This window comes from Labeo rohita, chromosome 21 (assembly GCF_022985175.1).
Source record: "Labeo rohita strain BAU-BD-2019 chromosome 21, IGBB_LRoh.1.0, whole genome shotgun sequence".
In the NCBI taxonomy this organism is placed as follows: Eukaryota; Metazoa; Chordata; class Actinopteri; order Cypriniformes; family Cyprinidae; genus Labeo; species Labeo rohita.
In genome coordinates this window covers 2,998,668-3,016,496 of record NC_066889.1, presented here as the reverse complement: position 1 = coordinate 3,016,496, position 17,829 = coordinate 2,998,668, and the positions used below count along the sequence as shown (strand labels likewise).

The window sequence follows — 17,829 nt, the reverse complement described above, 5'->3', positions numbered from 1 at the left end:
GTCTTTAAGCCAGCTGAAGTTAAGAGATTATAGCTTATTGAGCTCCCATCAACTTTGGCATGGTGTCTGACTTCATCTGTGGTTTGCTTTTTATCAAGGGCCGGAGCATCAGGTGCAAAGTAGGGCTCATTCTGCCAGCATTACTGTGGAGGATGCTACTGATGAGAAAGTTTCTGCAATCAGCTACAGAATAAATGAATTTCTGACATTTCTCACAAACCATTCTTGCTAGAGTGCTGCGGGATTTCATGCCTCACTGTTCTAAATATTAAAATATTTTAAAATCACATTATTTTTTCAGATTGCAATCTGAATATGAGTCAAAGGGTTTTTGTTTTTTTTTCCTTATTCCCTTAAACCAGGCACACAATGCACAATTTTCAGGGGATCACACATTAAACAACCTTTTAATCCATCTTATTTTTTTTTCCTGTAAGAGCGGTCATGGCCATTTGTAAATTTTATGAGGCTTCTGGGGGGTGTTTCATAAAACAAGCTTATTTCATTTAGTCTGACTTATTGTCACTTGATTTGGCTCAAAAGTCAGACTAACTAAAATAAGCCTGGCTTATTTGGTAAACTTGTTTTATGAAACCCCCTTGTGTCATTCACTTACAGCTATTTTTCGCTTCACAGAACAGCTCGTTTTGCTGCTGGATATTGCTTACTGGTGCGTCTTGCACATTATTTTAATGTATTATCTAAATTATGAACAGTGGTTTGTAGTGCAAATAGTTTTAACATTTACTGCACATTCCATAACCAAATGCACGTGAGAACTCAAATGGGAAATAATGTAAAACGAATAATGTAAAAACCGATTTGCCTCCAATTGTAGGCATTTGTCTGCAATTTCCACAAAACTGTCAGTGAGTAAAACTCAGGGCTAGAATCATAGCATTCTGAAAAAAAATAAAATAATCATATTATAACATACTGTTTCAGAAACAACAAATTGTAAAACATATAATTTATTCATGTCTTACTGGTATTAAAAATGCCACTAAGCACAGTATTTTACTGTTTCTTATGCAGTTAAGACTCAATATTGGTTACAGACCACCCATGTGCAGTATGGAGCCTTTTAGAAATCTAATATTGTCTAAATTGTAAATTAGTGTTGTATACAAAGAAGACCATAAGAAAGTCAGTGAAAAAAATAACCCAAGATGGCAGCGAAGTTGAGGAATATGCTGATTTTTATACTTTATACTACTATTAATATACTACACTATGTGTTTTTTTTAATCACATCTTGTGCACAATTAGACAATTAAAGCTATTAGGTTGATGAGTTACTGTCTGTAAGTGGTCATTTCTTTTAAGATGTCACCTAAAGCTGGCCGCACACTAGACAATTTTAAGCCTGATTTGCACCCTCAAAGCATTGGGGGGTGTGGCCCGATTCAAGGCTTACGATTATTTAACTGCTCCCGACTGCTCCGGAGTGTCCCCAAACTCAAATCGTGAATATCAAACGTTTGATATTTAGGATTCTTGATCAGGCTGCCTCTGACGTGATACCCGCGATAGCCAATGAGAGCGAGCAAGCGTCACTTAAGCTGGCTGCACACTAGATGATTTTCAAATTTTAACCCGATTTTTAAACGCATGGGAGACCACAGACATGAGGGCAGTTTCAACCAAGTTTTACCCTTACAATCCTCTGAACGCACACACTAGACGGTTCGACCAGACGGCAAGACCACACACATGTTGACTGTAGGAACGATTTCACAGTGACACGAGATCTCATGGAAACTCGCAAGATCAAATGTTACTAGAGAAGAAAAGCAAATGGAAGACAGTTGATGTTGTCATCTGGCTTCCATTCTGTTTCACAGTGAAAAACAACGTATAAAAGAGAATATTGGTGATGTATTCTGCTTTCGTGGCATTTTTCAGCTATAGAAGCACGCAACATCCGGTAAGTGACGCTCACTCTCTCTCTTTGGCTGTTGCGGGTATCACGTCTGAGGCAGCCTGATCAAGAATCCTAAATGTCAAACATGTTTGATATTTACGAATTGAGTTTGGGGACATTCTGTCTCTAGTTTTAATAACGTCACACAACAGAGGATTTTTTGGATAAAAAAATTGTTTGTGGCAAGCCTCGAATCGGGCTACATCCCCCATTCGGGGGTGCAAATCGGGCTTAAAGTCGGCCTTAAAATTGTCTAGTGTGCAGCCAGCTTTACCGGATGTTGCATGATTCCTTAGCTGAAACGTGGCAGCCATAAAAATGCCACAAAAGCAGAATACTGTACATCACCCATATTCTTTTTTATACTTTGTTTTCATTGTGAAACAGAACTTGCACCGGGAAGCCAGCTGACAACGTAGATTGTCTTTCATTTGTTTTTCTTCTCTACACTACTACATCAAATGTGACTAAAGTCTTGGTTAAAGACTTGGTTAAGATTTGGAAATTGTCTAGTGTGTGGCCAGCCGTAGAAGACATCTTCTTATGGTTTGTTTTCATATCCTCACTCAATGATGCATCAGTATCTGTAACACAACCCCCCAGATGAGATGATTAACTGAAACTCATATAGAAACATGCCAGTTAACTCCACTGTCTTGAGGCACTGCATCATCTGTGCTGCACCCGTGCCAACAATCATCAGATTTCTCTTAAGGCAGTGGTTCTCAGTTCCACTCCTGGAGTACCACTGCTCTGCACAGTTTGTCTCTCTTTTCTGACACCCTCGGTTCAGTTCATGGACCTACCACCTAACAAGCTGATGATCTCAGTCAGGTGCGTTAAGTAAGGAAAACATACAAAATGTGCAAAGCAGTGGAACTGAAAACCACTGTCTTAAAGAAAACAATTGATCAGAGCCTGTGTGACCATCATCAGAGTGGATATTTTGCTCCTCAAAGTGGAACATGATGTTTTAAGACGTGTGTGTTTGTGTGTTCTTGTTTGTTATGAATAAGGACACTCATAACCGTTTGCAGTGGATCTACTTAATTTTAAACTGCTTGTAAGCTCGCCGCCTTTTTGAGAAAAGGAAATGGTCTGTCATTTGGTCTCAGGCTGAGAAGGCAGAACTAAGAGGAGTGCAAGCAGCGGTAAAATAATTCCAAATCCCAATAATAATAAAAAGAGAGAGTAAAAGACTAAAGTAATTAAAAGATAAAGAACTGAGGAGAAAAAAATTACAATAATACAAAATACAAAAATTAAAAATAAAACCAAAGCAAAGAATTAGAGTAACACACTTAATAAGACTAGGAAAAGAGCTGCAGAAAGTACTAAACGTAAAAACTAAATGAAATGAAAACAATTAATAATTAAAGCAAGCACTAAGAGGGAACAAAAACAACAATAGTAAGGATACACGGACACTGGAGAATGTAGCACAACAAAGCATGCACAAAACAAAGCAGCAAAGAAAAAGAAGAAATAGAACACACTAGGAACAAGTGAGATTAGTTAAACAAGGACTAGACAAAGAGGTCATGGTAAAGGGAAACAAGGAGGCAGGACAAGGGGAGCACATGGCCAGCATTAACAAGACAAAACTGTGTGCTCATGCACTGAACAAACATGGAAACATTAAATAAATAGTGGCAAAACAAACAGAGCAGTCAGGACAGAGCCCTGACGATTCCAGTCCTGTTATTTTCTAGTTTTCTTTCCCATTTCTCCTTTTTAAAGTCCCCATTTTTTCTACACCTATACTAAAATTAGTATTTCCCTTCAGTAAATATTGAATAATGCTGCTTATGCTCTTGTACTGCCACTGTTATCATTCTATGCGGTTTATTGTTTCCCTTTCATCTCTTTGTTCTTCATGATACTTCCTTTGCTTTATTCATTGTTGTCTTTTATCTTGTGCTAAGTCCATAATTTTAAGCTAAAACTAATACATGCAGTGCAGCTAGCTCAGGTGTATAGTCATATTTCATCTTCACCATCTTATTCTTTGCGGCCCACCTTCACCATTATCCTTCGCACGCCCACAACCTTCAAGACAGACTCCTTAGAATTGGTGTTCAGCCCACACAGGCTTAGATATCCACTCATATTTTATTATTGAGTGGTTTTCTTAAGCATGCATCACTATTTCTTTGTCTTGTACTGTTTTTATTTTAGGCTAATAATCTATTAATTTATTTAAAAAGAAAATACATAAATGCAATTCACACATACTATGATTTGAATACATTTACTTAGATATTAGCCCTTAATATTCAGGTCTATAGCAACCCGGACCTGGATATATCAGCTGTTTGTTTACCAACGTTCTTTAAAAGATCTTCTCATGTTCAACAGAAGAAAGAAATTAATGCATGTTCAGAATAACTTGAGGTTTGAGTAAATGATGAATGAATTATAATTTCTGGGTGAACTATCCCTTTAAGAGAAACCCCAGCTTAAATAGTCCTTGACATCCAGTCCTGATCTGACTATCTGAAGCTGATTTTGAGTTGCATATTCTGATATACAAGACTACTTTTATCCGTTAGTTATATGTAATCTAGATAATTTATAACTAGGCCAAACAAACTGGTGTAATTCAGAATAGAATATTGTGTTCAGAATAGAACATCACATTGAGTTGTATTAAAGCAGTTGGCTGTTTAGGTAATCAAGAAGAAACCACTAAGATACAAGCCGAAAAAAAAAAAGCTGTTAATTTTCTTGTGTCAAAAGAATGAAAAGCTGTGAGTGCTCTGAATGCTGCAGTAATTAGTATCTTATCATACATCTTTTCATAAAGACAAGTGGGAGGTTGTATCCAACTGATTTCCCATTACCCAAGTTGAGTCTTATGAGTCTATGAACGTGACTAATCAGCAATCACACTCTGGGTAAGAATCGCATCATTAACTGGCCGCCGCTCTTCTATGAAGAAGTCTCACCAGGCATGCTCTCCACCTCGATCAGAAATGCCACTCCATCTTGTGTGACTTTTTCTTCAAGCCTACTTCTGCTATTAACATTCACTCCTGCTTATCTTGTCCAGAGGAGAGGTGTTGAAAAGTGTGCCATAACAACCCTGGTTGTCTCCCACAAGGCGAATCTGTACAAGAATCAGTCATTTGAAGCCTGCTGTTGTTTGGAGTGCAAACACATGTCCAGAAGGAGCAATTTAAATGTTTCATATTAAATTTTGTAGCCAACTTTCATGGAGTGTGGAATCATAAATACACAAAAAATGCTATTTTCACACTTTTTCATAAATTGAGCATGATTCAAAATGACATTGTTATTTAGGGCCCAAGCTCTAAAAGTGCTGTAGCCACTATTATATCTGTTGGTTTTCTTCTTACTATTCTTCTTCTTACGTATGGGGGTCTATCGCCCTATAAACCATACATCGTAAAATTACAACATTCGGAATAGTTATAGTGGTGGTCATGAATAGTAATCTGACCAATTTTGAGGTCTCTAGGACCAACTATATGGCACTATGGCTATTATAGCTGTGGTCTGAACACTATTCTCATAGAATTAGAACAGTTATCAAAGTTATCATTAGTTATCATTCTTGGTGTTAAAGTTATTTATATAAAGGCCCAAATATTGTGTGATAAGTGGATGATCACTTGAGTTGCACAGAAATGGCAGAAAAGAATTTTAGTATGCATATTTGTTCACAAGTTACAATATTGCAAGACTTGGTTGCAATTAAACTTGGTATGCTTCATCAGCACCATGATCTTAATTTAGGAACAATGGCACCTACAGGTCACGAGTTTAAAAAAATAAAAGTTTTTGCATATACATTTTGAACAGTTTGTCAGAAAACCATAATATCAGCGTGTGTGGATTCCATTGGTCATGCTGAGTTTTTTAATACTGATTTTGGGATTGAAGAAACAACCTGTTTGGCATTTTAAATTGATCAGAAATTTTAAACCATTTAAAATACTGGCACAAATTTGATAGAAATCATCGACAGCATATCCTGAAGGTACCTGATAAGTTTTAACACAACATAGAGTTTTATATATTTTATATATATGTGTGTATGTATATAGTCCAGTTTTGCCAAAATCGCCTCAGATAATGTTTGGTCTGATATGCACAGAAATGACTAAACAGAGTTTTGGTATTCACTACTATGTGAATACCAAACTACTATTCACTACTTTTTAAGAAATCTCTTTTTAAAGTCCACTGTCTGTTTTTGTTGCCCTGTGTTATGGTAATCAGAAGCCATTCTTTCTATTGTGGCTTTTTGGCTAGGAGGGTAATCATAAATTATGTTAATGGCAATAAACATAAGTGCAATAACAGCCTTGTGCTTTGCGCTATACTACCTTTGTTTTGCGCTGTTTCGTGTATACTTAAATTACATTTACATTTAGTCATTTAGCAGACGCTTTTATCCAAAGCGACTTACAAATGAGGGCAATAGAAGCAATCAAAACCAACAAAACAGCAACAATATATGTGCTGTGACAAGTCTCGGTTAGTCTAATGCAGTACATGTAACAAGGTTTTTTTTTATTATTATTAAAAAGAAACAAACAAACAAACAAACAAGTAGAAAGAACAGAGTGCTGAAGGGTTACACTTTTCTTGAAGATGTCTAAGGACTCAACTGAGGACAACTGTGGTTGTCTTTATTGAGATTAATGTAATGCTACGGTCAGCTTTTACATTGCCTATCCTAGAGAGCTGCTAAACTGTTTATCATTCTATTTTAAACAGTAAAAAAAAATCTATTCTATTGTTTACTATACTATTTAATAATCAATGTTCCCTGAGGTTCTCAGCAGTGTCTGTGCTGAAAAACACTGTATTTATGCCAGTAGGCTCCAATCGAGAGGTACTAATGAGGTGTAGAGCAGACCCTTATTGATATTCAACAAGGCTCGCACACCTATGTCTGCAGACGTGATGAAACAGCACACGGCTCGGGCTGCTGGCTGGACATTGAAGTAATGGTGCGGCCAGGCTGGTAGACAAGCCGTGCTAAATGTAGTGTTTTCCAAGGTGCCCGAAGGTTGTAATGTGTAGGTCTTCAAAGCCAGCTCCCCCTGAGTGCTAAACCTCAGCAGCGTTAGCACACCAATTTGCCATCTAACTACTGCCCATAGATTTAGCAGTAATCATAAATGGCTGTTTTGTATTGTAAAATATTTTTTGCCACAGGAGTTAGTTCTTGCTGAGATGTTACCAGTCTTTCACCAAGCCACTTGCAAATTCCTGAACACATCTGGGGGGACACATGGTTCAACATGGTTTTCTACTGTAAGGATGAACACCTGTCTTTTTTGTTGTCTCCCTGTAGCATTGTCATGGGCAGCTTAGATAACAGACGTTGCAGTTTATTTATCTTGCTACATCTGCAGTCCTCCTGCGTCTTGTAGCAGGACTATGCAGGTTCATGCAGATGAGCAGGGACCCTGGGCAACTTTCTCTGGTGCATTTCAGAGTCAATTGGAAGGTGTATTTAATGTCTTTAGTTATTATAACTGTGACCTTAATTGACTGCTGCCTGTAAGCCTGAAGTGTCTTAAAAAAAATGCCGGGTATTAAGACTTGTATGGCTTAATATAACGTACATGATGTCTCTTACCGAAATAGTAGAAAACCCACGAAAGATTTACGTTATTTAAAAAAATTCCACATCGTTTATATATAATCAAAACTATGGGGGGCGCCCTTATTTCAATGACATGAAATGGTTGCGCTCGGTGATCTACAGGCACTACCACTACTCGGAATACACAACTCGTGAAAAAAGTACTGATACGATGCCACATTGTACAGCTTTTGGTTGTCATTTTCAGTCGAAGAGCAACATGAGAAGTGATGTAAGTCTTCACTGCTTTTCTAGCAATAAGAAGAGAAGAAAAGCATGGGAAGATGTCTGTGAACGAATAAAACTTCGTAAAGACCCATATATTTGTTCTCTCAACTTTAGCCCTGATGCCTTTGAGGCTTTTAGTAGACCACAGCTACTGAAAGAGTTTACAAATGGCAGAGACAGGAAACCCTGGATGCCATCCTGGCAGGATGTAAACATGCAGACGCTTGTCATAACACCGCAGCCACTTAGTTTCTCAGTGCAGATTTCACTTGACATCTGGTGGGGTTCAGACTTTTTGCGGAAAAAAAAAATTAATAGTAGTTTCAGTAGCTGTGGTCATCATATCAGTATTTTATTTTCTGAGTTGTGTATTCTGAGTTATGTTGCGGTAAAAATAGTAAAAGGTAGCACCATTAGCTCAACCAGTGCAAGCCATTTCAGGTGAACCTTTTTATTTTCTAAAAAGCCAAAAAACAGATTAAAGAGATTTAAAGAATTTAAACTTTTCAACTCCTCATCTTAAAGTCAGGCTCCCCCTCAACTTAGTACTTACTTGAAGCACCTTTGCTGGGGATTAACAGCCTCAAGAGTTCTTGGATATGATACAGCAAGCTTTGCACACCTGGATATGTGTTGATTGGCTGAATGTTGCAGAATGTTTCTCCCATCTCCATACATGATCTCTGGAGCTCAGACAGAGTGACTTTCAGGTTCCTAGTCACCTCTCTTACCAAGGCTCTTCTCTTCAAATTGCTTAGTTTGTCTCTAGGAAGAATTCTGGGTTGCATTTCTAAAATCATTGTTAGTCTGAGTACATCATAGAGACTATTGGTGCCAATTTACAATGCTTTTGGGAAACACAGCCATGGTTGTTCAAAAGCATCATCCATTTAAAGAATTACGGAGGCCACTATGCTCTTCAGAAACTTTTACAGCAGCAGATTTCTTTTCTAAGATTTGTGCCTCCACAAAATCATATCTCTATGCTCTACTGGCAATTCCTTCGACCTCATGGCTCAGTTTTTTTTTTCTATGATATGCTTTTTTCATCTGTTAGACATTATTTAGACAGGTGTTTGCTTTTCCAAATCATGTCTAATCAATTGAATTTACCACAAGTGGAGTTCAAAGTGTAGAAAGATTTCAAAGATTATCCAGAGAAATTAAATGCACCTGAACTAAATTTGTTGTCAAAGTGTCATAGGGTTTAAACACCAATGTTGATGTAATTTGTTTTGTTTTCATTTGTTTTGTTTTCATTCCAGTTTGGCAAATCTCTGGAGTCTCTGGGCTCCTAAGTTTTCACAAATTTAGTTTTCGCTTTGACATTATGGGCTTTTGAAGGTAGCTTCATGAGAAAAAAAAAAAACTTAAATAATGTATAAGACTCCCAGGTTGTATGGTGTGTGTGTGTGTGTGTGTATATATATATATATATACATACACACACACACACACGTTTGTCTTTGTGAATTGTGGGGACTTTCCATAGACTTCTATAGTTTTTATACTGACAAAACAATATTGTCTATCCGCTAACCCAACCCTAAGCCTAAACCTACCCCTTACAGGAAACATGTTTGCATCATTAGATTTTCAGATAAACACCATTTACTATTTTTAATCATTTTTTAACATTGTGGGGACCGCAGGCCGGTCAGAGCACCAGATCCAGAACAAAAACGAAACTGTACCGAATGTTTTGCTATGCGTTTGATTACGCACAGATGAGTAGCCTAGCCACTTTAGCTACAGCGATCAATCACGCCACATGAAAGAGCACCAAAAACTGTATTTATTGCTTGAATTTCCTAATGAAATGGACAGAATTTGAAATCTGAGATTTGGTTTCATATTAAACGTGGCATGTGGGAGGCACACTATTGTTCATTCATCAACTGAGAACAGCATACACCAAAAGATCTTTTGGGATTTACGAATCAATATTGGTTCATAAAAATAAGATTATATTAAAATCGCTGTCACTGCTGTAAATGCATAAGCCTATATCATCCTGTAGGTTCATAACTAAAAATGAAAATGTGAACAAAAATAAAAGCAATTAAATGTGTTATAATAATTCAAATATGAAAATTAAAATGACGGGTAATAATAGATTATGACTGAATTTTTACGACCCTGTTAAGGTCTAATGCAGTCTCTGATATATATATATATATATATATATATATATATATATATATATATATATATATATATAGAGATAGAGAGAGAGAGAGAGAGAGAGAAAGAGAGAGAGAGAGAGAGAGAATCATTAAGCTAATTCTTGAAAAGTAACCCTGGAACTGGCCACTGTTCAAATTGCGCAGAGACGAACACATCTTCCACCCTGCTAAAAAGCAAAGCCTGTGTCAGTATAAGCTGATGCATCATCTCACAAACATCGCTTTGAGACTGATATTTAATCAATCTCTGGATAGCTGCCAGTTCCTCAGATCTCCTCTGATGGGTCTAACCTGACATTTCACACAGATAATCCTGTTTTGTCATTTTCTTCACAGCTCCACAGTGTAATGTGTAATTTATGGTTTCGAAACGCACCGCACATAATAGGCAACTGTCTCTGCAGAGACAATAGCAACTCGTGTGACATTCTTTCTAATGTTCCCATTGCTTTTCACCCCATTTCCAGATGGAGATAATGCCTAATGAAAAGTTTAATGAGAATCTTCTTTTCCATTCGACTTTTTGACACTCTACAGATCCTCATCAGCCATAGATTTCAATTTAATTGTCAGCTGCTGACGTTTATGGGAGCAAACAGCGCTCAATATTCATTTGAATAGCAGCCTCTTTTCAGCAGCACACTATATATTACACATTATATAGCTATGTTTTATTTATGTAGCACTCTTATGTAGTTTTATTTGCACTGCAGTCAGATTGCCTCCCTAGTAATAATACATCAGTGTCTTCCATTTTCATTCTCGTCTAAGCCATTGGGCAGTAACAGACCAAGTGAAACAATTGCATATATTGCATCTATTTAGAGCCACTGTCTTTTTTTTTTATCATCAAATTTTATTTTGCAGAATTGACGGGCAATGATGTAATAGCACAACCGATTTATCTTATTTTGGGGAAATTTAGATTCACCGCCAGATTGTTATTGTCACCAGAGCACTGGTCTCATGTATCCAAACATCAGCAGTAGTCCATGTGGAAGCATATTCCAAGGATCCAATTCATTCCTTAGCCAAGAATCACCCAATTTATACTGGAAAGGTATAACTAAATATTTTGACATTCTGTAAGAAATGCAATTTTAATTGCATTTACTGCCATCAGCAGTCTGTTGCCAAATGTTGAGTCATTCCGAAAGAACAGGTATTACAAATAAAAAATTCATATACACATTATGGCCTCTACCAAGATTCCAATTAAAGGGTACTAATTTGCACAGTCTAGGAAATTTTGTGTGCACGCTTTGTGGGTGCGTTACTAAAAATACTCTCATAGGCAGAGCCACATGCAAATAGGTTGGAGACACAATATTTAAAGGAGGATTTTTCATGTATACAATACAATACTATTTACACAAGCCTTAAGTACACATAACACAGTTTTGGTTCTTAGTTCATTTCAAGATTCACACGATAAATAACTTGCAGTTTAGTGAAGAAAAAAAAAAAGTTGAATCAGTTTATCACTTACTTTTTTTTTTTTTAAATTGCTTACACACAACTTCTAAAACTAGAACACCTTTTTTTCTAAACTCTATCCATAACCACAAAACATGCAGACAGCTTGCAAAGCATTATGCATATATTGCAAAAGAAAGCATTTCTTTCAAAACTATTTTAACTTACAAAAATTGTTTTTGCATAGTAAAAATGCCATATGCACACCAAACTACACACAGATGTGACATATGTAAAACACTTATCTTGTGCCTTTTGCTTGTTCAGTCTGTAGTAGGGCTTGTCATAGCACTCATATGTGCACACATTCACTGTGTGTGTGTGTGTGTGTGTGTGTGTGTGTTCGTAAGAAACACCATCAACACCTGCTGCAATGGTGTTTCTTATTTATCATCTCTGACAAATGAATAAATTAGACACCATGCCCGTTTAAAGAAGTCACCACTTGCCACTGATATATCTTGCGATCTAAGGCCCACAATATTTTCCTATGAATGTTACTGTGGTTTCAGAGCAACACCTTTCTAGTGTTTACTCCCATTTCCTATAAAAGCTTCCATCACTTATAAGGATGCTTTATTTTAGCCTATGACACTTTGCACATTGGCATGAATCCAAGTGCTGAGAGCTTGGAGGTGAAATCAACTAAAACACTTCACAAAGTGGTAAAAGCACCTGTCCTTGAAACTTTCAAAAATGTTCAGTTAACTTTCTAATCACAATGCCACCCAGAAACCAGAGTGGCATGGTGGCTAAGTGGATGATGCTGTCACCTTACACCATGAATGTTCTTGTTGAAGATCATTCTGCGTTAAGTTAGCATGTTGTCATGGGTTTCCTCCAGGTGGTCTGGTTTCTGCTACAATCCCAAGACATCAGCATAGGTGAATTGGAAACACTAAATTGTTCATAGGTGTGAAAGTGTATGTCAATCCATCCAGGAAGTTTCCCTGTCTATGGCTCACCAAAGTGCTGGGGAAAGGACCCTGCATGCATCCCCATGACCCTACATAGATTTTCAGTGATGACTTCACACAAAATGCAATTTCTTTTACAGTGCCTGTTTATTGAGTGAGTGAGTGAGTGAGTGAGTTATTGAAGCTTGATAGTGCAAATCACAATATTTAATTTGACTTGATTTGACTTCGTATGGAAAAAAGCAACTGACATTTGTGTTCCATGAAAATAAACTTAAACAAGCTTTGGATAATATGAGGAGTAAATGATAACCACCTTTTAAGGTCCCACTTTATATTAGGTGGATTTAACTACTGTGTACTTGCATCAAAAAATGAGTACAATGCACTTATTGTGTTCATATTATATTGCAAAACACTTTAGCTACTATTGAGGTGGGATATGGGTAAGGATATGGACTGATTTGAAGGTAATTTTGAACTATTGCTTTAACACACTGGTTCTCAACAACAGGGTCCTGATCCAAAAATGTATCACAGACATATTAAGGATGTGGACAGGGGAACAAATAATGTAATGCAACAAATAATGCAATTAAAAAATAATAATCAGTAAAATAAAAATAAAAACTTGAAGAAAAAGAAAAAAACAAGAAAAATTTAATTATTTAATTTTAAATCAATACATTTCAGACATTTACTGAAATTAAAAAAAGATTACTCCACATTTTCTCTAATCTTGACCATGACATGTAATGTCTGCACTGATCTAACACTTGGAACCATTTCTGTTTTTAGGTGTCACAACTGTCCTGACCATGACCACACTGAGTATAAGTGCCCGGAACTCACTTCCTAAGGTGGCCTACGCGACAGCTATGGACTGGTTTATGGCAGTTTGCTATGCGTTTGTCTTCTCTGCTCTCATTGAGTTTGCCACTGTCAACTACTTCACAAAACGGAGCTGGGCCTGGGATGGTCAGAAGGAGGCCCAGGAGATGCGGGTAAGATGCTGTGAATGAGTGCTTATATCCTATAATACCTTAAAGAAGTTATCTTTTTTTTTCTTTCTTAAACGGGACCCTGGGTATTAAGACTTGTGTGGCTTAACATAACGTAAATGATGTATATTACTGAAATATGTAGTAAAAAACCCATGAAAGATTTACGTTATTTAAAAAATCCACATCACATATCCACAAAAGCCGCAAAACGTGGAATCGTATTTGCATTTTATTTTCCAAGTTGTGTATTCCGAGTTGTGATGCGGTAAAATCAGCAACAGATAGCGTCAACAAGAGAAGCAATTTTAGTATTCACTGCTTTCCTAGCGATAAGAAAAGAATAGAAAGATGCCTGTGAACAAATAAAACTTCCTAAAAAAAAAAAACCACGTCTGTGTTCTCTCCACATTAGCCCTGATGCCTTTGAGGCTTTTAGTAAAGCACAGCTACTGAGAGAGCTTACAAACAATGTATACATGCCGACTCCTGTCATGACGCCGAAGCCGCTGAAGGAGTTTTTCATTGCGGCTCTCACACGATATCCAGGTGCGTTTAGACTCTTTGTGGGAATAATCGATGGTATTTGGTTTAATTGGTTCTTGGCTTCTATCTATCGCCACCAGTAAGCTCTTTCAGTAGCTGTGGCCATCGTATCAGTATTTTATTATCTGAGTTGTTTTGCCGTAGAAATAGTACAGCTGAGTACAACTTATATACGTAATCAAAATAATGGCGCCCTCCATAGTCCAAAATATGTACAGTCATGGCCAAAAATATCGACACCCTTGCAATTCTTTCAGAAAATGTAATACTGAGATGAAAAGTAAAATCTGATACAGTTCTACACAGAATCCAAAAAATGCACTGGACAAAATTACTGGCACCCCCTTTGGAAAAAATAACTGAAATCAATCACTTCCTGTAACCACAAACGAGTTTCTTACACCTCTCTACTGGAATTTCTGACCACTCTTCTTTTGCAAACTGCTCCAGGTTATTCAGATTTGAAGGATGCTGCTGTTTTGAGATCTCTCCACAGGTGTTCTGTGCGATTCAGATCTGGACTCATTGCTGGCCATTTCAGCACTCTTGAGTGCTTTGTTTATAATCATTTCTGAGTGTTTTTTGAAGTGTTTTTCGGGTCGTTGTCCTGCTGGAAGACCCATGACCTCTGGTGGAGACACAGCTTTCTGACACTGGCCACTATGTTGCGCCCCAAAATTTCATGATACCGTTCACACAGTCAAGGCATCCTCCAGTGCAAGAAGCAGCAAAGCAACCCCAAAACATCTTTGAACCTCCACCATGTTTGACTGTAGGGACTGTGTTGTTTTCTTTGAAGGCCTCATTTTGTTTTCTGTAAACAGTGCCATGATGTCCTTTACCAAAAAGCTCTACTTTTGTTTCATCTGTCCACAGTACGTTCTCCCAGAAGGACTGTGGTTTTTCACATACGTTTTGGCAAACTCCAGTCTTGCTTTTTTTATGTCTTTGTGTCAGCAGTGGTGTCCTCCTGGGTCTTCTACCATAGCGTCCCTTTTCATTCAGATGGCGATGGATAGTGTGAGCTGACACTGTTGTACCCTGTGTCTGCAGATCAGCTTGAATTTGTTTAGAAGTTAATCGGGGTTCTTTATCCACCATTCGAACAATCCTTCGTTGTAATTTTTCATACATTTTTCTCTTCTGCCCATGTCCAGGGAGGTTAGCTACAGTGCCGTGGGCTGTAAACCTCTTGATGATATTGCGCACAGTGGACACCGGAACATTAAGATCTCTGGAGATGGACTTGTAGCCTTGAGATTGTCCATGTCTTTTCCACAATTTTTTTCTCTCACATCCACAGACAACTCTTTACTATTCTTTCTTTTCTCCATGCTCAGTGTGACACAAAGGTTGAGTCAACTTTTCTCCATTTTAACTCGTTGCAAGTGTGTTACTTGCCACAGGTGTGTCTAAATACAAATTACAGGAGCATCACATACTTGAAAAGCAATTATTTCTTACAATTTGACAAGGTGGCAATAATTGTTGTCCAGTCCATTTTTTAGTTCTGTGTAAAATTTTATCAAGTTTGACTTTTCTTCTGTGTTTTTTTTTTTTTTTTTTTTTTTTTTTTTTTTTTTTTGCAGTGCAAACAAAAACAATAAGCGTGTGAATACCAAAACATTTGTAATTGGAAAAAGAGAAGTGTTGCATTTTCTGACAGAATTGCAACAATGCCAATATTTTTGGCCATGACTGTTTATAACAATGTGGATTTTTTTTTTTAAATAACGTAAATCGTTCATGGGTTTTCTACTACATATTTCAGTAAGAGACATAATTTACGTTATGTTAAGCCATAAAAGTGTTAATACCCAGGGTTCCCTTTAAAATGCACAACACTTTACTAAGGCTTGTGTAATTTAGAGTGTTTCTCAGTGTGATCAATCACTGTTTCATTCTCCGGTATCGATTTTTTTTTTTTTAATAAAGTAAGCAATAAATATTCAGTATATAAATCTTAAACTAATGTGAGCTTTCTTGTTAGCAAGCTTGTCACTATTGTGGTTGTTGCTGTTCAATACTTTTGATACTGCCAACCGTCTCTCTCGCTCTCCCCACCACTTTTGCTTGCTCTTGATTATTGCCACCCTCTGTCCTGGCCCTGATAACCTCTGAAAAATGAAGTGCTCAAAGCTAATGGATGGGAATTGCCACAGAGAGGGCTCAGCGAGGTGGCGTATTGCTCACAATATGAGGAGATATTGTACCTGTAAACCAGCAATATGAATTCCTGTTTCAAACTGTTGTTTGTAACCTATGTGTAATCTGTCAAGAAACACTTCTACTAAACTACTACTTCATTAACTGTTTAGTAAAATGGAAATTAATGTTTATGAGGAAAGCATCGAGAGCAGCTGCATCTGCCAAATCCATAAATGTAAATATAAGTACAGGTGTATATATATATATGATAATAAAATTTAATTGAAGCAGTTGCCACATATAATGAAATTAAGAAGAAAAAAAAGCTTTTCCACATTATTTAAAAACATTTAGAAACAAAGACTTCCTTTGCCAAATGTGATTCTGTCACTGTATCATGTGGCTGTGTTTGTGGTTTCAGACTTAAATCAAGTGAAGCTACTGATAATTGGTTATGTGCAACAGACTTCACTACACTTCTTTAATGATAGGCAAGTCCTTGGCCTTTTGTGCCAATGGTACACCCAAAGGAAAGCTATGGGCTGCTTTGAGACGGTTTAAAATTGCTGGACCTTTGAGATAGAAGAGAACTGAACAGCTATTTATAGCCAAAAAAAGAATGATCGAAAGCAGAAGAAAGCACACAGATGAAAGATAAATTGAAAACCGGCTCACTGCGGTCCTTGGCTGAAGAGAAAGCTGAAAACTGTTTTGTTATTGTTAAAAAGAAAGAAAAGGAAAAAAGAGCAGTACAAGCTACAGAAAAAAAACAGATGGGACAAGCAGGAAGAATGGGAATACGTTTGTAAGAAAAGGGAAAGAATGATTAGAGGAACAAGAAATGGGTTGGTATTGAACACTGATGAGAAACTGAACTGTTGAGATCTCATCTCATTTGCTTTACCGCAAGGGTCGGCAGGGTCACATGGTCACTGCTGAGCAAGTGGTGTGATAGCAAGAACGTGAGAAGTGCCTAACTACTGACATTACAGACATCGCTCTGTGCTGGACACTGGTTACCATACTCATTCCTGACCGTAATTCGGATCGAGTTGGACACTGACCTCGGTGCTCTCTGGGGTTCATTTGGCTTTGGAGCACAGAAAAGCATTACAGATTGGGGTTGATGTGATTTTACCTTAGTGGGGAGAAGGTCCTGTACTGGATATTTGCTCTTTTAAAGCCTCGCTACCACTGTTGACAGTTGCTCTCAGTTGTTGGCGTTAAGAGTACAGTAGTAGTAACATCTGATGACTAATGCACAAAAAAATTGACATTGAAGGAATCATGTGGTAGATGTGACCAGTAAAAAAGAAAAACAACAAAATCCACAGAGGCAGCAGGCTACTGCAAATGCTTAAGGGTTTATTTCCTTATAATGAGACAAATGTTAACCCACAAAAACAAACCAAAATATAAAGAAAAAAATAAACTAATAACCAAAAACTTATACAACAAACTTGGGTCACTGCATTTGGCTGTTTTAAAAGAGATCTAGAGGTCTAGGGACAAACATGAAAACATTAAATACACATAAGTAACACTTCAATTAACATATAGCAATGATTACTTCACTTTATAATTTTACTATCTATAAATACACATAAAAGGGAGGAGAAACAGTCCTTGTAGTCCCCCTGGGAAGAAACATGAATGTTTGTGGCAAAATAATTAGCTGGAACTGCATATAAATATCCGAAGTTTCCGGACGAACCCCTTTTGATGGTACACCTGCATGCAAGACTGCCCAAAGCTCTGCAGACACCCGTCACAAAGGACC

At 37.3% G+C, this 17,829-nt stretch overlaps 1 protein-coding gene across 1 annotated transcript in view; it reads left to right on the top strand.

Moving 5' to 3' along the window:
* gabra3 (gamma-aminobutyric acid type A receptor subunit alpha3) overlaps positions 1-17,829 on the top strand; it is a 162,494-nt gene that overhangs the window by 123,555 nt on the left and 21,110 nt on the right. Inside the window, exon 9 of the mRNA XM_051093186.1 lies at positions 13,153-13,358. Within this exon, the coding sequence (XP_050949143.1) occupies positions 13,153-13,358 (206 nt within the window). The remainder of the gene's footprint in view (positions 1-13,152; positions 13,359-17,829) is intronic.